General features: G+C 44.8%; 1 protein-coding gene across 1 annotated transcript in view; it reads right to left on the bottom strand.

The window, feature by feature from the left end:
- Positions 1-13,584, bottom strand: part of LOC104024026 (alpha-2-macroglobulin) — a 46,135-nt gene extending 32,551 nt beyond the window's left edge. Inside the window, exons 1-7 of the mRNA XM_075708825.1 lie at positions 13,496-13,584; positions 8,156-8,339; positions 7,122-7,278; positions 6,509-6,561; positions 5,779-5,799; positions 2,694-2,862; positions 744-828 (exon numbers count right to left, since the gene is read on the bottom strand). Of these exons, the coding sequence (XP_075564940.1) occupies positions 744-828; positions 2,694-2,862; positions 5,779-5,799; positions 6,509-6,561; positions 7,122-7,278; positions 8,156-8,339; positions 13,496-13,584 (758 nt within the window). The remainder of the gene's footprint in view (positions 1-743; positions 829-2,693; positions 2,863-5,778; positions 5,800-6,508; positions 6,562-7,121; positions 7,279-8,155; positions 8,340-13,495) is intronic.
- Positions 13,585-23,969: the final 10,385 nt, after the last annotated feature.

Below are 23,969 nucleotides of genomic sequence, written 5' to 3'. Positions count from 1 at the left end.
CACCATGCCCAATAAACCATGTTCCAAAGTGCCACATCTACCCGTTTTTTGAACACTTCCAGGGATGGTGACTCCACCACCTCTCTGGGCAGCCTGTCCCAGTGCTTGAAGACTTCCTAATATTTCTTCTTAAAGGCTGACTGATCTGATATTTTAATGATTCTACTGATTATGTTTCCATCATTTCCATGGTGAGATTCTTCCATCATCCATTAGAATCTGTTCTAGGTTGGAGGTCTCTGCAGGAATGCAGTAAAAGATTGTCTGTAGAAAATTCTTTCAGCTGGGTGTATCGTTGCATCACGAACTCCTGAGGGTTCAATGAAGAAGTAGAAAGGGAACCAGGGGCTCAGGAGGAGCAATTTATGAGTTAAAAATGAGAACACTGGGTTTGCACCACCTGTAAAGTGGTGTCTGACCTGACATCTTTGAGTATTTAAGGGTTCAGGATTGGCAGAGAAGCTTGAACTGAAGAAATGTACAGACAGAAAGAGAAAATGCACAGTAAACTGGGAGGATTGGTTTGGCATCATCTTTTAAGGAACATAGAGAAGCCCCTTCACTTTGACTGCTCAGGCCAAGTAGCAGGCTGAGGTTTGATAGGGTGGAACAAGCCTGCACCAGATGTCTGGGAAAAGTATGAAAAGTCTTCCCCAGCTCTTCTTTTGGTCCTCAGCTGAAAGGAGGAGTGAAGGAGGAGTGAAGGATGAGTGAGAGAGATTTACTCCAGCTCTGTGACTCACAGACCGCAGACGGACACTGGAAGCTCCACGTCCTTAATAGTGATCATCTTGGGCAGCTTCACCAGGACCTCATATTTGGGCAGCACTAGATGGGAGAGAGAAAAGTCTGATATGAGAAGAGTGAAGGAGAGCTGTGTACTACATAGCAACCCAAACACAGAGCCAGAATCATCTTAATACGAACCATCACCTCTATGTGGTCTGCAGTACAACTCTGCTACTCCTTCCCTAAGTCTTCTCAGCCTTCACTACAGCTTTGGATTTAAAGGGAATTTAAGGAGGATTGTAGCCCTTACCTTCCCTCATTTGCAGTGTTTGCTTATGTGATCCCATTGGCAGCAGACAGCTGTGTAGATCCCTTACATATGCCCATTCAGAAAGACACACTGGCCCTGTGTGTTGCGTTCCATGTTTCATAATACCAAATTTGCAACTAAGACTTGGAGTAGCACATTCACCACCCGTGTCATTTACCACATTGAAAAGGATCGAATCATTGATTCTGTCTGTTTCTTACTGTTCTGGAGATCCCAAGCTGCTGTTAGACTCACTAATATGTAGCATGTGAAACTGTCCTGCATGTCCAGACATTTCTAGGGAATCTAGCCACAGACTCTCAGGTCTATATTTTCAAGTGGACAAGCAACAAGGCCTCATATAAAGGGTGGAAAGCAAAAGGCATATTTTTCTCCTGAGTATTAAGTTACGTCCTTCTTCCCATATTGCATCCTGCAACCCTAAGCCCCCAACTACTCAAGCCCAGGACTGGACAGAAGCATGTAATGGCCTGCATGTGAGGTTTTTTTCACGGTGCAAGGAAATAAGAGCAGGGAGTGTGCAAACCCAGATCCAGGAACTAGAAAGCAACCCTGGGTTATACAGTTTAGACATAAATTTGCCTCTAGGATGGGGGGCAAAGCTCAGTGCTTCAACCCCAAGGCACATTTCCTCAAAAGGCTGTAAGAGAATTAGCAACAGGGGAGATGCATGGGAATAAGACCAAAGAACAAATAAAAGAAAAACGAGTTTCGTGTGAGGCTAAGAAAAGGACATAAATCTTTGATTTTGGGGGGTGTTCAGAATGATCTTTGTGGGAGGAGGCACAGCCCATCTGTCACCATGACAGGCTGAAGCCTATAACCTGGTTTCTGTTCAAATTATTCACCATGTTCATACTAGCCACCATGCCTGACTTTGAAACAAATAAGCCAGCTCCCGTAGACTCCAGTGATGATCTTCTTTGGGTCTGTACCCTGCATATTCCAGAAACAGCAGGTTCTGAGCAATGCAGTGGGTCATTTGGGCTCCATGTACAGCCGGGGGGAGCCTGGGAGTGAGGAGCACAGGCCAAGCAGCCTCCTCAAATGCACACAGCCTAGCCAGAGTGCACATCTACAAACACCTGAGAAGTTTTATTACAGAACTGGGGGTTAGAGTGCTCCCTGGGGCAGCACATTTCTCCTTACTCAGTCTCTACTACCAGACTGTTTGCATCTGCTTGTAGCATTTGTGGAGTGTTCTTCTTCAGACTGCAAGTGGAGAAAGGGACTGATGCAGATGATGAGAGAGGCAAAACAGGGTCGCCAAAGTCATCAAAATATTGTCATCTCTTACTCTGCATCTAGTGCTACTTGCAGCAAGCTGCTGGACTGAAAAATGACTAAAAGTCAGCTGAAATCGGTGCCACAAGCCATGCACAGGAAGCCTGTCAGACCCTGCATTCCCAAGAGCCCTGTGAGCAAATACAAGCTCAGGCAGGTTGCAAAGATGCCATAAAGTGAGCAACTACCTCTGATACCCAGCACCTCTGGGTCAGCACCTCCAAACCCCATTGTGTACATATTCAGTCCCTCCCTTCTCCATGCCATTCCCAGGAAACCCCAAATCAAGAGGTCACAGTAAAAGGCAATGCTGTCAGCCCCACTTGCAGCCCATACCTCCTCTCCTTACCATATTCCTCCACGCTGAAGGAGTGCTCCACATGGGACGAGAAGCTCTTCTGCACGACTATTTTGTAGGAGCCTTGGATGGGGTCCGAGGTGAGGGGGAAGGAGAGCTGCGTAAGGCCGGTCTCCAGTTCCACCCCTTGCCATTGGTACACACGGTTCCTCTGGGGATCCTGCAGGTGAGGATAACTCAAGGTCACAACACAGTACAGGAGGCTCCCAGGGACAGAGCAGTGAAGTGCCTGGTTACCAGCCCATCCCGGCTGGGAAATGCCTAGCTGTAATTATTCAATAATCTGTGAAGATCTGTGAGCATTTACCTGTCAGTTCTGCATAACTAGCATGCCAGAAAGCTTTTCAACCCTGGAGGTCTGTGTTGTCTCCCCTTCAGCTCTACCTGCATATTTAAGAAGGATGGGGCCAGGAAGCTGGGAAAGAGAGACTGGCAAGGTAACAAGACAAAGAGATGAACAGCAGGAGTAAGTGGAGCACAGGTAGAAAGGAGGGAAGTTTCAGTCTTCTTCACTTGCTATACAGCCTCCTAAAAGGTTTATTTCCATGCCTGGAATAGAGACTGTCTGAGTACCAGTGCATAATCTGCTGAGAAATGAGACACCTGATCTATGTATGGGACTGAGAAATGTACATGTGTAAGAGTCCAAAGCTTGTGATGGGGTGGGGGAGACAGGACAGGAACAGAAGAAAGTATACCCCACATATGTGCATATGAGAGCTCTCCCTTCTTGTATCTTCCCACTCCTAATGCTGAAGCTGAAACCTCATCACTAGTACAGCTGAGTATTGCTCATTATAAACTATCAATAGGCTGTGCTCCAAATTCATCAGCTCAGCCCCAAATTTCTTGTAGAAGTCACTGAACCAATGCAGTAGTTTGCTGTGTAGTTTGATGCACCCTTTCCGGGCTCCTCAGCAGGATGGTTAATGTTTACAGTCTTTTATATTCTGCCTGCTCTTTGTGTTGTACCTTGGTTGTCACCAAAAGTCTATTTACTCTAGATAGGTATGAGACTTAAGGTATGTGACTGTGTGCATTTACTTCACTGAGATTTTATCTCAGGGCTTAGGGAAAAGGAGATGTGGATGATATCCCCCAGTTGGAGGTCACTGGTCAGGGGGCAGAAGAGGGGGCCTTCTTCCCAAGAAGCACCCAGGGAGGAAGACACAGTCAGTAAAATGCATCCCACGGCTCTGACCAAATCCTCTTCATCATCATGTTTCAACCCTGCTGAAAAGCTCACCACTTATTCTGAGGGACACCACCGGGCTTCCTCGGAAGAGGAGTTCAAGAAAATGTTTACAGCTGGGCTTGTGAACTTGTTGCCATTTCTGTGATGTATTTATAGGGAGGGCCTGAAAGTCAGTTTGTTTTTCCTCAGAAAGGTTTGGGGTTTTTTTTTTTTCAATGACAGAAGCAACAGATCAGGATAATAGTTCAGAAATAATAGGCTCATACTAACTTCTGCCTTTGTGGCTGACTATGATCAATTAGTGACATTAAGGGTATGGACTGATGAACTTTTATTTCCTTAGCACTGCTGACCTTAAGTTGCCATCTTTCTTCACTGCTGCCACCCCTTCCTTTGAGCCAGTCCAAATTTCTTGCAAGCATGTGGTAAAGTGCACTAGCAGATCTGATCTGGCTGAAAAAAATACCCTAGAGAAAAATGGTGAATTTGCTGCCACATGAGTTTCCCACTCTACAAAACTGCCTCATAGACATCTGTGAAAGCCAAACAAAGGGCAGTGCTGGACTGAGAAGGAGCATTAAGGAAGTGAGAAGTGATGGTAGGGATGGAGGACAAGGCCTACATAAGCTGGCTTAAACAGCATGGACAAACACCATGCCTCACCGGCTGGAGCTGAAAACACAGGATGGCCTTCCTAGTGATTTAAAATTGAAGCCCTTCATGGTACTGACACAAAAAAAGGTTATGAAATTATTCAGCTTGTTAAGCAAAAGCATATGAGATTTCTGGAGACAGTGGGTAGGATTTATTTCTTCTTGCTCCTTTCACGAAATTCCTGTACTCAGTCAAGTATCATCTCATTGTAGACCTGTTCTACAACACCATGGGAGAGCCTCAGCAGAAGGTAGTTCTAAGATGCTCTCCTCCACCTGCTGTCCCACACCACATGCTCTCTTGCTCTTCTTTCTCCAAATATTCACAGACTGTCAGTGGCCCATCACCTCTGCAGCTCCGTTCTAGAAGTTTGCTGAGGGGAAGAGAGAGTGACACAACTCTGACAGGAGGGTAGAAAGGAGGAGCATGGCCTGTTTCTGGCCCACCTTCTGCCTCCTCTGTTGAGACAACACCCCCAGCTCTGGAGAGAGATGGTGCAGAATGGAGACAGCAACCCCAAGCAGCAAGGAGCAATGCCAGGACCAACTGCACAGGACCCATAATCGCGCAAACCAACTTAAGATTTGTGCACACTGATTTTGGCACTGTTTGTGCTGCTATCATGGCTTCAGGGCCCATCGCTGGGTCCTTCCCATCAGTTTTCCACTAGAAGATGTCCCAGATAATAATTGTAAATTCTGGTTTCTCAGCTGAAAAAGTGAGTACTTGAATCATTGACAGAAACATCCTTCCTATTAACTTTTGTCTGTCATGGAAGTTCAACTGTTTAAAAAACAAAAAAAGACAAAAAGGGCATGCTTGGGAAGATAGGGGACGTCTACTTACGTAATTTTGTTTCTTTAGTTTTGCTAGTTTGTTTAATGCAGTTCTGTGGTTTCAACCACACTTGGCAGACAGAAAATCTTAGTTCTGCTTGGGAAATGGAATAAGCCATTCTGATATGATCTCTAGGCAAGTGTAATTCTGTTCACGGCATGGCTTGCACTGATTAACTATTTTGTTCCTACAGCATATTCCCCAGTCAAAGAACCATTGTTGGAACTTATTTTGATGCCCAACAACTCAGCCTTGCTTTACACAAAGGGAAGAGGTCATGTGCCCATGTTTTTTTCCTTGCACCTCAGCCTGAAAACACCACTGCTGGTGGCTACTACCTCTGTGCCTGCACATTCTGCTGAAATAATAGACATGTAGTTATCCACTCACCTGAACATAGACAAATGGAAACTGTGGGGAAAGAACAAAGGAAGATCAGCGTTAGAAATATTAGTCACATATGGATGGAAGTAATTTCCAGATTTGGACAGAAGGGCAGAAGAACAACTTTCTAAGAAGTCCTTTGGGTTCTTCCGTTTCTGTACTTGCTCTGTTTCCTTAGCTCTTGATGGTTACGGGAATCTCTTCTATAATATTTCAGAGTCCCAACTTTTTGTCTTACCACAGTATGAAAATGTGAAGTAAGAGTTTTCAAAGAACTTGTCTGCATGAGGAACTGATTGCCAAATAAGCTAACAGGTGGACTCACACACCTGTCCTGTTCCTTAAAACCAAGTCTTTGTCATGCTGCTCTCTCTGCCTCTAAGCATGTGGTTGCACCCACTGCCAGAAGCATCTGCACATCTGCCACTTTCAATGGCAAATTGTCCCACCCATTTTTTTCAATAGTGAGATCCCTGCCTACATGCTTAGCTGCATACATTCCTTTGCAAATCTGGTTTTAAACATCTGTATCCTTTTGAAAAAGGGGATATGTTTCTCAGTCAACAGAGACAGGTGGAGTGTGTCCCAGGACAGTATATGGAATGGGTCAAGGGTGTTGTGAGTAAGAAAGGATCATATGCTTTAAAGGCTGTCTTCAGTGGTTCTGGATGATGACAGTACAGGTGTTAATTGGGAATTAAGCCTCCTGGTTAACAACAAAGAATTATGGCTCTACCTTCTCATTCAGCGGGTTGAAGTCTTTGTCCAGAGAGACGATCCGAAACAGAACTGAAGGGTGTAATGGAAAATAAGGAAATTCCACTGTTAAATTTGTAGCCATTACCAGGAAATGTCAGTATTTCAACAATTTATAACTCAGATTCATTCCACGGATCAACAGGCTCTGAATTGAGATCTCTAAGTTATGGAAGCAATTACTTCAGGCTCTTGCTCTTGCAGATGGTGAAAGGCAGATAAATTTAGAAGGATAATCAGGTCTTGGCTGAACTATATTGTCCCTTGGGAGTGCCTGTCCTGCTTTGTTGATTCAGGTGCGGCCAAGGGAGACTATGCTTTGAAGTCATCCCAGATTTGTGCCTCTAGTTGAATACAATGAATCTGAGCCTGTGCCTATATCTGGCTGAGATGCTGTGCCTGGATGATGGAGAATAGGAATGATGAAGGTACCACATGTCCTAGATCTCAGCTGACAGAAATAAGATTTACTGAGTGCTTTAACTCCCCCCATGAAGAAGTCTGAAAACTTTAACAAAAGTATGGGGCCTCTGGGGAATGAAGCCCGTAAGATTTTCTGCTGTCAGAGTCAACACCAGCCCAATTCCCTGTACCTGTCTGTCCGGGCTTGTAGATGGGTTTGTCCGTCTGGACGAAGACCAGGCTTTCAGAATTCTGGACCAGCACCGACTTGCGGCTCCTGAACTGCAGTGTCGCCCCCTTCACCATCACAGTGAGAAATGCCACTGATGCGCTATTGGCTTTTGGAAGCTAAGGAAAATGAAGAGGATAACGCTTTACTCATTCACCCCATTGCACTGAGCCTTTGAAAGATGGAGAATTAGCTAGGTCTGAAAGTTCCCTAAATGGACACCAAAGACTTAGTGCTGGAAGCAAGAGAAAAACATGATTTTCTGATATGAACTTGGAGGGCTTGTCTCCTCTGTCTCAAGAAAATCTCCTTGTTCCTTTGGGAATTGTTGCATTGATAGATCTTCTCCATTTCCTTGAGTTTTCTCCATGCTTCCTCTTCCTTTCCTTTCAATACTGGAAGCCTTTTCCCTTCCTTCATTTATACACTTTCCTTAGAGAAATACTGAATCTGATCTTGTTCCATCCTATGATTTATCAAAATGGAAATCAACCCAGATTCATTATTTAGGGGGTGGGACCAGTTGCTTACATTACACACCAACCAGCCCTCTGCAGGAAACAATCATGAATAAGCTCCAGGAGACAAATGACGTCATGGACCTCACTGTCTTTAACTGTTCCCCAGCTGCTACGGTTCTCATTCTACTTTGCTGTTTTTCCTCTGAGGCTTACAAAGACCAAACAAACGTGGGGTATGTTCTGTCAGTCAAAATTCTAGGGTGAAAGATCCCAAAAGAGTTCTCTAAGCCCTGCATGCACAGAAATATCATGTGGGCCACAGAATTTGATAATGGTGGAAGAATTTGATAATGGTGGAAAATTATTCCTCATAAGGCTACGGCAGTCAATTTTCCACATCAAATTAATTTTTTGTTTGGCTTAGCTTAGAAGTCTCTGATTGCAACGTGTCTTATTTCTCATTTCTGGACTGTTTACATGTACTGTGCCACATCAATAAACACAAGGGATCATCCCACAAGGATGAGATACTCACAGAGAAAGGGATGCAGGTGAACATGTCCTTCTCTGACACCACATCATCAATCAAGCTCCTGTTTACCCCTTGATACTCGAGTGTGGCACTCAGCGTCACAGACTCATTCAGGTGGGTCAGCTGAACACAGACTTTCTCAGAAGAATCACTGTGTATCAGGAAGGGCAGTAGCACCATATACTGCCTAAGAAGAGAGGGAAGAAAGAATCAGAAGGATCAGAAATGTGAAACGGTTTTAAGGAAACAGTATTAAGTGAAAGGAAATTAACAAATCAGCATGCCTAATCCATTACTACCCCTGTGAATTGCAGTGCATATACACATGAGCATTCAGTTTATTTTGGGTTTATACATATTAAACTGCCTAACTAATTAGCCTAAAAGCAGGAAAATGCTTGCAGTGGAAGGAACAATTTCTATGCTAATAGAGAGTCCTTTACAAAGGATGTTTTGTTCGGCTTCACAGCAGGGAGTAAGGACGGTGTGAAAGGTTCCAGGCTGTTAATTGATTTTTGTATATCCCACAATCTCCTATTGAGACTCAAAGGCATTAGCTAAAAAAGGTTGAAAATTCAGCAGTTTTAGGGTTGAAAAAAACACCTACTTGTCTGGCTGCTCCTGTCTTTGCCTATCCAGGTTTCCAAATCCTTCTCATGCTGAGCAGAAATGTGAGTGCTTGCAGTTTGGGACCTTATTAAGATGAGCACACAAGGATTTCAGAGAGTACTGGTTTATTGCAACACAAGTGCACTTGCATCTTCAAAGAGCTTTTGATGAAGGTCTCTCACAAAAGACCCTTAAACTAAGCTGCCATCCAATAAAAGGGATCATTTTACTAATTTTTTACTAATAAATCAGATTATTAATTCTGACCTGGATTAACTGGTTAAAAGATAAAACACAAAGGGTAGGAACTAGTGAAATTCTCCAGAGCCTGTTGTGTTGGGACCCCTGTTGTTCAGTACACTTCCAAATGATCTGGGAAGTACAATTTTCTGATAATTGTCCAGGGTAAGAAAACACCTAAAACTGACTTACATATTTGTGGAAAACTTTTGTCATATGGTGGGACTGTGTAGCAAAAATGGCAAATGAACTCTTCATAAAGGGAAAATAACCAGTAAAACAAGAAAAAATTAGCCCAACAGTATATATGCTATTGTGTATGTGCTGTATCACTAAATGGGCTATTACCACTCAGACATGAGCACTGTTGATCACTCTTGGAAAATTCTCATTCAATGATAAGTAACAAATGGACTGTGGGAAGTGTTCAGAAAGAAACAGAAGACAAATGAGAGCACATTGTTTTGCCATTGTATAATTGTAAGGTACTCCCACATCTCACATATGGCGTGCTGGTTTGCTCCCCATTTAAAAAATTGATTTAGCAGAAAAGATTCAGTGAAAGATGGCAGAGGTGATCTGAAATCTGGAATGATTTCCATAGGAGGAGACACTACATAGATTAGGACTCTTCAGCCTGAAAAAAGGCATGACAAAGCTATAAAGTCACGATGTGCACGAAAGAAAGTACAGTTGGTTCATCACCTGTGATGACATGTATACTAAACAACACCAGGTGAAAATATTAAGCAGCTGGCTTAGAAAAAAATAGAAGGAAGCAGAAACTTTGTTACAAAATTAAATGGAGGAATTTAATGCTACCAGATGCTGTAAAGTCTAAATGTTCAATACTGGTATGGCCAGCTTGTGGCTCTTGAGCCTTCTGGTGCTCGCAAGCAGTCCAGGAAGGGCACATCCACCCAGGCTGCATCAGGTGATAGACAGCAGCTGACTGTCCTTTCCTGGGTGAGGAACAAAAGGAGCCAGCAGGTGCCACCGATTTGGATAACTAGGGCCTTACCTGTGTGTCCAGCCAAGTGCAGGCCCTTAAAAGAAGCTGTGGCTCCCTACCTGCCAGTAACTCTCCAAAGCATATGGTATCTGCACTATGCCACCAGCTACATAAAATTTAGTATGAGGCTCACAGGGGCAAGAAGATCAGCTACTCCTGATATGAAGATTTTAAAAAATGTCCTGGGTAAATTAATTGCCCAGAAATGGCTAGAAAACATAGTGGCACAGGTTTAATTCCTGCCACAGTAAGACCTTGAACCTCTGATAGAGGCTCCATAAGCCTATAGCAGATGGGAAACTCATTTCCACAGTACTTGCCTTGCTCCTCTACTCTGTCGCTCAGCACCTATGACTGGCCACCAACACAGGCAGAATACAGAGCTATTGTAGTCCCCTGGTCTGATGCTGGACCATTTTTATAGACCCGGTATTCCTTTTTCCCTGTGCACATTCAGGCTATCCATATGCAGCAGCAGGAGGTTCTGGTGGCAATTCAGTCTGCAGGGTATATTAACCACTGTATGCATAAGAGGCAACCTGTGGTCAGGACTGCTCATACCATTTTTCCATGGGCCCTCCACTGGGGAAGGCTAATGTGCACCTTGCCAGATGGTGCCAGTTCTGGGGAAAGAGATAGCTTGGCCTGTCCAGAGCTACATTATTGCCTGGGCTCTGAGCTTTTGGGAAGTCCCAAAGCTACTGTAGACGCAGTGGGACCCAGGCAGTACCTCCATTTCCCTCACAACCAGGCAATGGGATAAAGTGTGGCGAGGAGCCAGCTAGCAACTCCAGTCAGCGCGTGCTGCTTCAGAAGCAGTGAAAGGAGGGAGCTCCAGCCACCCAAGGAGCGACTTCCAGCTTGTGACTATCTGCTTGCTCCAGCGCTCCTCTTCCTCCACAGCCTTCTCACCACAGCTTCACACCGTGCCTGCTTCCCCTAATCTCATTCCCCTGCCCCCCGTCAGTGGCACTGGTGATCTGACTGTAACGTCCAGTCTACTGAAGGGACAGCGTGACCTAGTTCGTGGGGAAATTGGCCTCATTCCTCTTCCTGTTCACTGTTCTGCTGAAATTTTGGCCAACGCGCAGAACTTCCCCCTACACCACCTTCCCTGCCTCTGCTACAAGGTTATAAAATATGCTGTTTCTAGACCTCCTTTTAGCTGTTTTGGGATGTGTTGGTGAAAAGAGCTAGGTGAATTAAAGTACTCTTAGGGCTTTAAATAACTCGGGTCACAAAGTCCATGTACAGACATTCCAGGACAAAAAGCACCTGGGCTGCCACAAGAGACCTCGGCAGCCTCCCTGCATGCAACAAACTGTTCTGAAAACAGAGGCAGTGACTCTGGCAGAAGTAGGCAACAAGGAGGGATAGGAGACCCTAGAGAAAGTGGCTGAGCCAAAAATGGTGAGTTTGTCTATATATAGAAGGTAATACTCTAGCTTAAGGCAGACTAATGTATGTGTATTGACTCTCAGCTACTTCCTGGAACAAACACCCAACCAAAGAAGCCAGTGAATTTCATCAGCTCCATCAGTCCATATCCACACCTGCCTATTCATGACCTTGCATTTCTGACTATATGCAGTATATTCCCAAGCATGTACACTGCATTGTAAAGTAGCTGGCATGCACAACCACGTATCAGAATAGGAGAATGATACCTCCTATTGAATTACTCCAGAACAGATCCAGAACAAGAAAAAAAAAAAAAAATGTTGCTGTCAGTATCTTACAGTTGCATAAAATTTTTGGTTGCAAGGGATCTCTGGATGTCTCAAGCCCAGCTTCTCTCCTGGAACAGGACTGTTGCAAAGGACCCCATAGATGGAGTTTCCACCATCTCTCTGGGTCACCTGTTCCAGTGCTGCACTAACTTGGTGAATACATTTTTTTCTGATATATATTCTGAACCTTAATTGTGTTTCCTGTGCAGCTGGCCACATCTGAAACAGAAACAGCAGCAACAGCTGCTGCTCAAAGAAGCTATCTCCCTACCTGTGATGGGCACAGGAAGCAAGCCTTGGTTGGAAGCTTCATTTTGTCTTCAGTTCAAGGGCGGCTTCCCTTCTGCATTATACACAGCATCTGATCTACCCTGCAGCACTTAAAACAGAACCACTACCCTCACACCTACCTAGCAATTCACTGCCCAGACTCCACGGCCTCCCTGCTCCCCAGCTGTTTACTGGGATCCTATCTTCATTCTGTGGATCCCAACTACACCCCTCTCTCCCCGACCTCTCTGAGCCCTTCCTCCTCTCCCCCTCAAATTGTGCTCAGGTCAGGGATAAAGAGCAGCATGTTGCTTACAGGAGGAGAGGACTAAGCAGTACAGATTCATCCCCTTTCCCCCTGATTTTAAGCAGCAATGAATTAAGATTACTTAACCTTAATTACATCAGATTACTGTAGGGAGACCAGAGAGCTCAGCCGGACCCTAAAGCGGGCTTGGCTGGCTGATCTGCCCCTGAAGCACCCACACGGGGCAGATGAACAGGAGGTTGATGGTACAGTGCAAGTCAAAGGTCCTTCAGGCTGAGCCAGTCACCAGTTCACCTCTGACCACAGAGTAAGCGGCCGAAGTAGCACTGCACCTTTTGCTACCGCTGCTAGCACTACTGCGGTGCTTGTGAAATCTCTGTAGCAAGCATTATGAGACCCGCGGCAGTGAGAACTGTGCTTCTGTCAGCACAGCAAGCGGCACAGCGTGTGACAGCAGCCAGGGTCTGAAGAGGGAGGCTGCTCCCATCCAGACTAGAGGCTCCGGAGCAATCCTCTCTGGTAGGCGAGGCTGGGGTGGGGATGCCAGTCTCCAGTCTGCCCGTGCCATGCCGGGCTGCCCCTCTCCTCGGGGCCCTCAGCAGAGTGGGCACTGCAGCCATGCTGCTGGTCTGCAGAGCCCTGGGGTGGATGCCCCAGGGGAGGGTGCCAGTGCCATGCTCCACACCAGAGGAAGAGAATCTAGGTCACAGATCCTCTTTGGGAACAAGTACATCTGATGCTGCCAAGGGAAACAAACTGGCTTGAAAGAAACAAGAGAAAGGGGAGCAAACTGGCTTGAAAGCAACAGGAGAACAGGGAGAAATAACGCAGTGATTGAAGCAAGGATACAACAGAACAGGTAAGTACATGGATTCGGGCATCATGCCCACAAAACCCCAGGCACCTGAAGGTTTCTAGGCAGGAATATACTTAGGCAAAGATGTTGTGAGGATCCAGGGCTGGACTAGCAGGCAGCTGCAGGGCAGGAGTGTGGGCACTGGCAGAGCTGGGGGGGGTCCCAGGGCTGGACAACCAGGGGGTTGCAGGGTGGGATTGGGGAGCACTGGCAAAGCTGTGCAGGAAGCTCAGGGCTTGGCTAGTAGTGGGATGCAGGGCAGCAGTGGAAGAAACAGTCACAGCTGTTTGACAGGAAGAAAAATGAAGGAAAAAAAGGAGCACTAAGACCTCCCTCCCCCTCCACATGTGTAGCTTACGGTTCTGGGGTGGGAGAGGTATTTCCAGGAAGGAAGAAGAGAAGAAGGAGAAAGATGTTTGGTTTGCTGGGCAGCCTGTCCTTCCCCATGGTGCAGAGCAGGTCGTGGTGAGTCAAGCAGACGCCCAGTCTGGCCCGGTGCTGCTGTTTTCCTGCACCTTGTAATTCCCCTCCACTCTCTGCTGGGTCAGCCTCTTTATAACTGCGCTCTGTAAACAGCCCAGGGGCTGGAGGAGATAAGGGCTGGGGGCCAGGACCCATCCGGAAATGGGGAGAGGCAGTAAGGAGGAGCTGGAGCAGAGGGACAGTATTTGGCCAGAGACTTTCCAAGTGGGGGAAGGGTATTTATTGGATAGTGCTTATATTGGAAATCTTTGAATGATTCATACCCTGCTTTCTTTAACCCATCAGAAATCCACAGTGTTGGGAAATAAACTATGTTCAACACAGGGTAGTATTCCCTGTGGGCAGCACCCAATCACAGCACTCTGATGTAGGTGCTGTGATCTTTTGAAGCCAAAAGCTAGGTTTACAGGTATTTTAAGAACAAAAGGAAACCCACAGGCAGAAACATTGCCCATATTATGTTAACAGAAAACTGCAGTAGCTTGCTAACACAGTTGCTAACAAAGCTACTATGGGTTAGACAATCTGTCAGGAAAATAACCAAAATGAGGTGGGGTACTGGTCTAGATATGGAAATAAGTTCTTTTTCCGCTATGAATATACACAAATATTACACAATGCTGTTGGGAGACATCCTTGCCTCCCCAGCATGGTGATCATCTTAGGTCATTCAGTGTCACCTGGAGCACAGATGTTCCAGGTGGCTCCTCCTTCCCTTTTTGGGAAGATTAAGATCTGTGCTGCTGTGAGTCACATTTGTAACAAAAGTCACTCAGAAATAGTGCTGCTCATTTGATTTGGTCTTCTGCAAACCTCTGGTTGTAGCAGCGTATCCAGAAGTTGAACCTAGTAAGAAAAAAAGTTTGCTAAATTCCAGCAGGTCATTGAACAGAAATATTCAGTCCAAAATATGGGCACTCCCTGAGAAGCCCACCTAGGTGGGGTGTTTGTACCAGTCCACAGAAAACTGCAAAATTGCAGCTGTAGGGCTGTCAGCATGCCCTCCAGTGCCTGTGCAGTGAGAAGATTCAGTAACACTCTTTATAGGCATTCATGATCCCTGTGAAGATTTCTGTTGTGTACGAATAACCCAGCAGAGAAAATGCTTCAGCACAAACCACCTTGAATGTGTCTATGTGAAGCCACATTAATGGCAGAGGTTCTCTGTTCTGTGCGAGGGAGCTCATTAGATCACAACAGCACAGGCAGCCCTATTTGCTCTTTGCCTGAAGATTAAGCTTAGAAAAAGAGTGAATGTTAAGACTGAATGTTAGCTATACAGTGTGTCTTGACTCTGATGTAGTAGCCAGAGAACTGCAGGGAAGAGCAGTGCAAAGGACCAGGAGAAATGTCTGGGGATGAAAGGAAGTTTAAGAATGGTGTTAAAAAATTAGGCACAGTCTCTTGTGGAATAAAACTGAACACCTTTTATAAACCACAAAAGTTAGGAAAACAGTTGGGAGGCAGCCAGTGTCTGGTGGGGGAAGTGTTATATAAATGTCATATGGAGAAGGAATGAACACATACTCACACAAACCAAAAGATTTAGCAGATTATCAGTTAGAGGTGGAAATACTGATAAAAGTGGTTGTGTAACTACCAAGTAATAAAAACCATCCAGATCCTTCTCCAGAAATGCCCCCTATCATCTGTCCTCTCACTCCCATCTTTTGACTTCTTCAGTAAATAACTCATGCAAAATAGCAGTTTTCAAAGCAATAGTGTCCTGGGCATTTGCTGGAAAACATGACTCATCCTAAGTTGCCTGTTGTCATTCAGGCTGCTGTAAACTGAAACCAAAAAGAAATCCGAATAGACATATGCAAAGTACGCTTTAAGGATGAGCATGTAAAACTAAAATTTGTAGATCTTAAAGGGCCATCAAAACCAGTGATTCGAGATCCTATTCATGATTGTCTTCTTCCTTCTACTAACCAATTTACCATCCACAAGGTATTAAACACCTGCTTCTCAGTCCCCCAGGAACCACTTACCAGCTCTCTGATGCCCTAATGCCCACTTTGCTCCATAGGCACTAACCACCCTTTAGCTCAGGCAGTTGGTGCTTCAGCTGGTTCCTCTCCCACAAAGCTTAGAACAAGTGGTCTGAACTTGTACTTAGCTTGAAAGCTTTTGGGTGCTTTTTCAGACCTGAAGGAGAGATTGTGTGTCTGAAAGACTGGCTACTTCTTCCAACAAGGCTAGCTGGTCTAGTAAAAGATATCACTGCTGAAAAAAGCATGAATATCTTTGCCGTACACGGTGATGGCTTCAGTGAACTGGCAGTCATGATTTTAACAACAGGAAAGATATTTCCTCTTATGATAATACTTCATATGTGTCTGAGGTCACTGCACACCTGGCAGATCAAGATACAATCTGTACTATCTAATATCTTCTGTGACTAGCCCCTATATTAAGCTGGTACAAACCCTAAGCGAATCATTGTACCTAACTGTTGATCACAAAGAATTTAAATTAGGCCACATCACAGTAAATAGTTGATAGAGTGAAAATGCCTAAATCCGATTTCTTAATAATCTTCCAAGCAGAGTGGATTTCTATACTAAATGATAGCAATTAATTTTGGTTCATCCTGCTTGAAAATGAATGATTACCTATGTTTACTCTCACTTTTAAAGGTAGCACATCTTGTGGCTGTTCCATAGAAGGTTTTTGAAACATTTATTTCCAATGCTAAATTATAACATCATTCTAAAATTTTATTTTGTTCCAAATTACACTTGGGAAAATTAGCTTAATTCTATATAATTCTCAGAGGTTACAGTGATACACTGGTAAGTTACATGTGCTGACGCATTTCATTTCCTTTCCAGGTATTATCATATTGAAATGGAGCAAGACACCAGGTGAGTAAGAAATGGATGCCATGGGAGCACTTCTACTTTGCCTGAATAGATTGTTATGACTTTTTTTTATTTTCTGGAGCGTTTCATTCTCCACAATATTTCCTTTGCAGGTTCCTTTCCACCAGCACTTTAAAATATATTATTCTGAGTTGGACTGACTGACACAAAAGATGCAATTAATAAGTTAATACAGGCCATCATAAATATTGATAAATTCCAGTCACAGCAAACCTTATTCTGCAAAGTTTCCTATAAGCAATACAGTCTTCACTGCATTGCCTAGCAAAGATGACATATTTCCCCATGAAAATAAAGCAAGATATTGAGCTGTGCAATTTTAATCACCTTAACCCAATTCTGGTATATTTTTCTTTGACTTCTTTTCAGTTTCTATTGTTCAGCTTTGTAAATGACTACCAGTTGCCCAGTAACAGAGTGGCTTGCTGGGCACTGCAATTGCAGGAAGGAAAGGTGTCTGTAGGTGGGTGTAAATACCCTTAGTACTATCACAACACTATTATGTGCAGGAATCCTTGTCTGCCCCAGCATTCTTAAGCAATTTTGGAACAACTGTCACCAAAGGTAAATAATCCCAAGACAGACACCTGCATCTTTACCATGTTCCTCTTCTGCCTCCTCAAGGACTGTAGGACAATGCTCAGCCCTCAAAGCCAAACCAAAGCAATAAACTGAACTTCAACCTTTGGCTTTCAAGAAGAGGCATGTGTTAAAAGAAAAAGGTGAGGAAACAGTTCTTGGTAACACTGGTATCGTGCCTAAGGTGGTCCATGCACTTTCACATAAGACCTGGTAGAAATCAGCAACTCAAGCATGGAGAAGTGTCTTTCTTCAGTACCTACAGCAGCTTTGCATGGGGACAAGTGACAAAACAGTCACTGTAAAACCTGAGACTTATATTAACAGCTCCAGTTCACAAAATCATGTTAGCTGTTCAACTAAAGACTGAAAAAAATCCTTCAGGAGAAAAAAGAAAAAATAATTCAGTATTTTTAGTTTAAAGGAAATCCAGATAATGATATTAGTTTCCCTGGCCTATGTATCTAAAGCAAAGAAACCCAAAGCAATTTATTTCAAATGAGAAAAAAGCATTACAAGAAAAAGTACTTGTATAAATTAATAGGAGTAACAGCAATACCCAGAGAGATAAAAAAGGGTTTATTATCGTGTGGGAGACAAAATATTTCACAGGCCATAGTGACGAGAAGGTCCTCTATCAGAAAACCTCAGACAATATGAACATTATACAAGTTGCAACATGCAGATAAAGGAAGATATGCAATGAAATGAAACACCATAAAAAGGCTTCATCAGCTAAACTTAAGATGAAAATATCAGAGCGAATAAAGATTATCCACTTTAGTGGCCTGTTGAATATCTTAACCTGAGAGAAGAGCCTGGTGGCAGATTAACTTCCTTTCCCAGCCATGGACAGCTGGGCTGCCAATTATAACTCATATTTCTGTGGTACCACATGAACAAATGAGTAAATTCAGGCATGGCAAAGGCATCAATTAATTATTTTCATTTTAATGCACTTTGTAGGTTAAATTGCAAACCAGACTGGCAGCTGGGTTTTATAAATAGTCCCATGACTATATTTTGTGTGATGTAAGGCTAGCTCTTTTGTAGGGTAAGCCCTATACAAAGTACAGTTTATCCACCTTTTCCAGCTATATTATAACAAACATCACCTCTGTGTATAAACTTTGTCTTGCCTTAAAAGACACCTATACCGTATGTTCCAAAAAAGGCTGCAACCAAGGTTGTTAACCCCCTGGCATAAGAAATTTGCAGTGTGTCTGTCTGATACTTATAGCGCACAGTACACACAAAGTAGGATCAGTTGCTGAAATCCCACTATTAAATCCATTAAAAGTAATTAGTGAACGATATCTAATAATTTTAAAGTATATAAATAAGAAACTAGCTGTTTACATGTTCACAAAATATTTTTTTGGTACTGCAGAGAAATGAAGATAATCCCTGATGTCGTAAAGCATGAAAAGCTATTTTCATTTATACATTTGTATTACTCAGACTATTGCCAAGGAAGGGGAGAGAGAAAGCCAAAGCATTTACAAATGTGTCTGAAAACAGCACTTGCTACAATTAACTATACTCTTTTTGAGTCATATGACTCTTTTCAGATAAGACTTTACCATATAAAAAGATGTACCAAAAGCATATAGAGTTTGTGTCTGGCTTTAGCTTTAGCTGTGATGTTATTACCTGGGCTCCCTCTCTCCTCAGATTAGGTACAGGCATCTCATGAAGGTCCTGCTGGCCCTGAGGTTGATGTTCAAGGCAGGTGGGATGAAGTTGGAGCCAGGCTCTTCTCAGAGGTGCACAGTGGCAGGAGCAGAGGCAGTGGGCCAAGCTGTGTACAGAGAAACACTGATAGAAGGAAAAAATGCTTCCCCCAAGGGTGATGCAACAACAGAACAGGTGCCCAGAGGTGCCATGGGATAGCCAGCCATCCCCAGAGACCATCCAAATTTCATGGCACAAGGCCATAAGCAAGAGTGCTAGTAGAGAAAAAAACCGTACGTACATGACATAGGCATTTCAAAGATTTTTCCCATTTAGATTTGATGTTCATTTAGCTGCAAAAAAGTGAACCCCCAAATCACTGGCCTTCTCTGAATGGCTTTGCTAGAAGGCGGCAACAGAGGGCTGTGCCAGTGCCACCCGCCGGATGGGCCACGCCGTACTTGCCCAGTGCAACACCCGCTTGCTGGGGTGGCTGTGCAAGGGGGCTCGCTCCTCCAGCTGGCTGAGCTGAAGCAGGAGGGAAGGGCTTTATGCTTAGCTCAGCTACTGACTTGCTGGGTAACGCTGGGCAAGTCCCGGCCTCTCTCTGTGCCACAGCTAAGCCAGAGGTCATTTGGTGCTCAAGACACAGGTCTTTCCCCAGCGCAGAGAGAAGCTGGGACTCGGCTGATAAGTGTCCAGATTTTTGAGATGGAGGATGCTACAGGAAAGCAAGAGAAGAAGTCCTGATGGAGTACAAGGCAAGAAAATCAGGTAGTCTCATGTTTAACCCTTTCCCCTGCACCTCTGCTTTGTTCTGCTGCACCTTGTTAGGCAGGGCAGAGCTGGTCATGTTTGTCCCTTCAGGTCAGGGAAAGGGCTATGAGCCATGATGCTGTAATGCAGCTGGAGAACATGCGATTTATCAGGACACACTGTTTTGAACACAGTGTCCTGCTACAGAGCCTGCCCTGGCTGTATTACACCACTGCACTTCCCTCCTGTTTTGGGATACCTTGCACTGGACACAAGTGGTTGGAAGGGAACAGGACAAGACCTCACCTGAACAGCCAGGGGTTGTGAGGAGAGAGCCAGCTGTGCATCCTACACTCAGCGCACAGGACTCGCCAGATGAGCTTTACCACGGCACAGACCTCTGGTCACTGAGTAAGTGTGGACACACCTTGCCTTGACAGGAGGGACAGCAAGGGGAACCAGTGGGGCCTAGAGCTAGTCACTTCCAGTAAAGTGAAGTAAAAAACATGTGGCATGGTTATGCAATTGCCTCTGGTAATAACCCAGCCTTCACCTCCCTGTGGGTACTGAGCCAAAGGCTGAAAAAATGTGCGAGGTTAGCACTTTAGTAGCATGCACGCAGAGCCCTGTCCATACATAGTACGGTGATTTTTATTCCATCCACCTCTGCCTGCCTTGTTCTTATTTACCCTCCCTTCATTCTCAGATAAGATTTTTTAAGTCTCCCAGCTGTCAGGTTATATACAGAGTGTGAGAACATGCGGTCCAGGAGCCCAGCTGAAATCATGTTCTTTAAGGGAGGTCCTGGTTTGCCCAGCAGGAACACTGGTGTGGCAGGAAGGGGGAGCAGAGGACTCCAGGGCAAGATCAAAAGGCATCAGGAGATCAGTGTGTTGAGCTTGCAAGAGGATCAGAAAGGGGAAGAGTGAGAGTTTCCTTGAAGGAGGCTTGTAGGTCCTGTATTCAATGTAATGCCTTGCTTTTAGGATTTTCTTGACCCTCAGAAAGTGACGCTTTAGGAGGTAGAGCAGAAAGAACCTGTCTCTTGCTGTTGAGCTACAGGACTAGCTGACACAATGTTGCTTCTCCATTTGAAAAATTTTTTAGAAAACTTTTCACTGTAACTCTGAATAAAAAATTAAAATGTACATGACTGATGTCCCTCAGGAAGCCCTTCCCTGATACTACGCATTTCACAGCCAGTGGTGCCAGAGATGTGACCATGTTTCTATGTCACCTGTCTGATGAATCAGGTGGTGAGGTCATTTGACTGCAGACATGGCCCTACCTCTCTAATTGCCCACCAGGTAGGTGGCAAATGAACTCAACAAAGAAATCATCAGAGAGCAAGGCCGAGTTGTTTCCTCAGAGCATTTTCACACATCATCATGTCTTGATTGAAGGTTCCTCTGGCACATTTCTGGTCTTCTCTGATCAGTGAATTGGTTGGTCATCACTCACACTTCATATTTGACAGAGGGAGGGTTGTGAGGAGAGGACCTGAACATCAACAAGTAGGTAACAAGATCTGGAAAATAAAAGAAGTCATACAGCAGAGGTCTTGCTGTGCCATTGTTTAACAGCTTGGCACTATTACCTATGACACTGCAGGGACCACAGAGGATTTGAGCCAAAAGATGGAGCAACCAAATTCCCCGGACCAAGGACTCCTTTGTCTAACAAGAGTGCTGGGTAAGCAACTGAGGGGCCTAAGCAAGAGAATGCTGTTACACTGGAGCTCATCTTTCTGGGGAGATCCACTCTTTTTCTTTTTCCTCTAGATTTTGCAGCCTGCTGCCCACATTGTGGATGAGACTCATCATCTATATTAAAAAAGCTTATGTTCAGTTTCCAGAACAAGTATTGTCATTACAAGTCCTCTTCTTCTTAACTAGACCATGACAACAGCCTTTAGTAGATCCTTCGGTGCAAACTCCACATGAGCAGCAAAGCAATTCCCATGACACAAATAAATAAACTCTACAAAGAAGGCTTTAACACAAAGGGAAGTATGCTTGACAGAGCATTTTAGTCAAAGACATTCTCATATGATTACACTCTTTGTTATCCCTTTTTTACTCATAAGAATCTGCATTCCAGAATAGCTTTTAATGTACTTCTAACAGAGCCATGCGCAGAACCGTAGGAGATCCAGAAGCTGCAGAGCAGGCATGAGGGCACTGGCAGACCACCATAGTGAAGTTCTGAATTTCCCATTTCTCATAGCATTTCTGACTCACTCCAAGGACCTGCACAACAGTTTCAGTGGATACTTACATTTGTCTCCGTTCTCTGGTAGCTTTTTTAAACTGAGATGTGGAATACCGAGCACAGTGCAACAGCATCTGTGCCTTTGAGGAGGCAGCACTATGGTAGCTCAGAGCACCTCCTGGGCTAGTGAGCCTGATTTTCTCACACTTGGGGAAACAGAGTTTGCTTAGTCTGTTCATCTTGCCAAAATTAAAGTAGTTCTGACCTTCTGAGACCTAGAACACTTCCTGAGTCTCTCGGATTGAATGATATGATGTCTCAGGTTTATTGGATTACAGAGGAAGAAATGACATTCAGTCTAGTGGGTGTCCCTGTCTTGCTTAGTCAACAATTAATACACTTGCTTCAGTTTCAGGTGCGTGCCACAAAGCATATAGCTGAAACAAGACATCCAGGTTCCAGAAATCTGGGAGGTGTTGGAACACATTTTAAAGAGTATTGCTGTTCTCTGTGGGAGCAGGAGCCAGGGAGAACATGGCCTACATGTAAAAATCTGGAGGAAGAGTATGAGCATGGGATATTTATTAGATCTGACTGCAACTGGCAATTACCTGTTTGAGTCACAGGATAAAATCAGGTAATAAACGTTCCATTTTCAGCATGCAGAGGAAGAGTCTGCAGTGGAAAGTGTGCTCTTGATGTTTTAATAGTTCAGGTTTAGCCTTAGAGGAAAAGCTGGCTCCAAAAGAATGATAAAAATGCAGCTTTTTTTTTCCAGGACCTTGTTTCTTCTCAGAAAACAATGTTTGGCCGAACAGAATAACATTTGGCCAGACCTGAGAGGGATTTTTATGAGTTCCATGTGGGATGCTGAAGCCTTGGCTTAATCGGCCTCAAATCCCCCAGAAAGATGCACATTCTGTATCCACATCCACTCAGCCTGCTCTCTTTTTCAACCTTGTTGCTGTAACTATTGATTTCTCTTGCTTTAGTCCAGTGTGATGCTCATGTAAATCGAGTCAGTTGCTACAGTTCTGGGTCTGTCAGGAAAGCAAAATTCACAGCCTTTCTTCCTTCCCTCCTACTCCCAGTGAAGTTTTAATTTTGGAACTTAGCATGGAAATCTGTACTCTACCCAAAGCAATTTCATGCCCCACAAATTCCTTGTCTGTGAAACTTAATGAAATGGCTTTTTATAACATCAATATCATGCATATCCTGGATGGCCAGCCCTGTGCAATTCTAAAACTTACACATGGCTGATGGATCCCGTGAGAATTTGGTACCCTGCTCCCTGTGGGGACTCAGACATCTGGTTTGTTGAGGATCCAGGCCTGAGTAACTCAGAAGCACAAGTTCCACTGACTCAAATTATTTAGTATCTTTTGCAAAAAAAAAAAAAAAAGAAAAAGTGATTTGGGAAGTGGGATTTCTGTGTTGACATGATGATTAATTTTCACTGAAAAGAAATGCAAGTCCACACATAACTTTAGCAAATTGCCTGGTGGAATAGATCGTTTCAAAGCACATACTAGTCCTTGGCACTTGGAACAGTTCGCATCTTGCCTTAAATTCTTGTTCACGCCCTTGCGTGGCAGGTCCTTTTTTTCCCCCGATCCACCCTTCTCTCCCCGCTCCTGTGTGGCGGACGGTCAGCCCCCAGCACAGCCCAGCAACCCTTGCCCTGAGACACCCTGGAAATGGGCTGGCCGGGGCCTGAATCCCACCGGCTGCAGCGGCACCGGCCCCGGCCCTGCTCCTGCCACCCCACCCAGCCGCAGCCAGGGGAGCCTGGCGGGGTGGGCGAGGGCTGCCGGCGCGGTTGTTGCTCCCCGGTAAGAGGAGCCGCATCTGTGTTTCTTCCCCGAGCCCTCCCAGTGCTGCTCTACTCCCTTATCTCCAGCCATGCCTCCCTGTCCCTTTGTCCCTTCCGCCTGGATCACGCTCTTCCCACCCATCCACCGGCTCTGGCACGCTGCAGCCCAAGAGCGTTTGCAGAAACCACTGTGACTCCAAGCATAACAAGGTGGGGGATGACGAGAGGTCCAGGAAACCGGGGAAGCTTGTTGCTGGTGGCTGGGACAGGTCAACACAAGAAGGACATGGACCTGTTGGAGCGGGTCCAGAGGAGGGCCACAAAAATGATCTGAGGGCTGCAGCACCTCTCCTACGAGGACAGGCTGAGAGAGTTGGGGTTGTTCAGCCTGGAGAAGAGAAGGCCGCGAGGAGACCTTATTGCAG

Source organism: Pelecanus crispus, chromosome 1, assembly GCF_030463565.1.
Source record: "Pelecanus crispus isolate bPelCri1 chromosome 1, bPelCri1.pri, whole genome shotgun sequence".
Lineage (NCBI taxonomy): Eukaryota > Metazoa > Chordata > Aves > Pelecaniformes > Pelecanidae > Pelecanus > Pelecanus crispus.
Note: the sequence above shows the minus strand (reverse complement) of the source record. Positions and strands in the feature narration are given on the sequence as shown.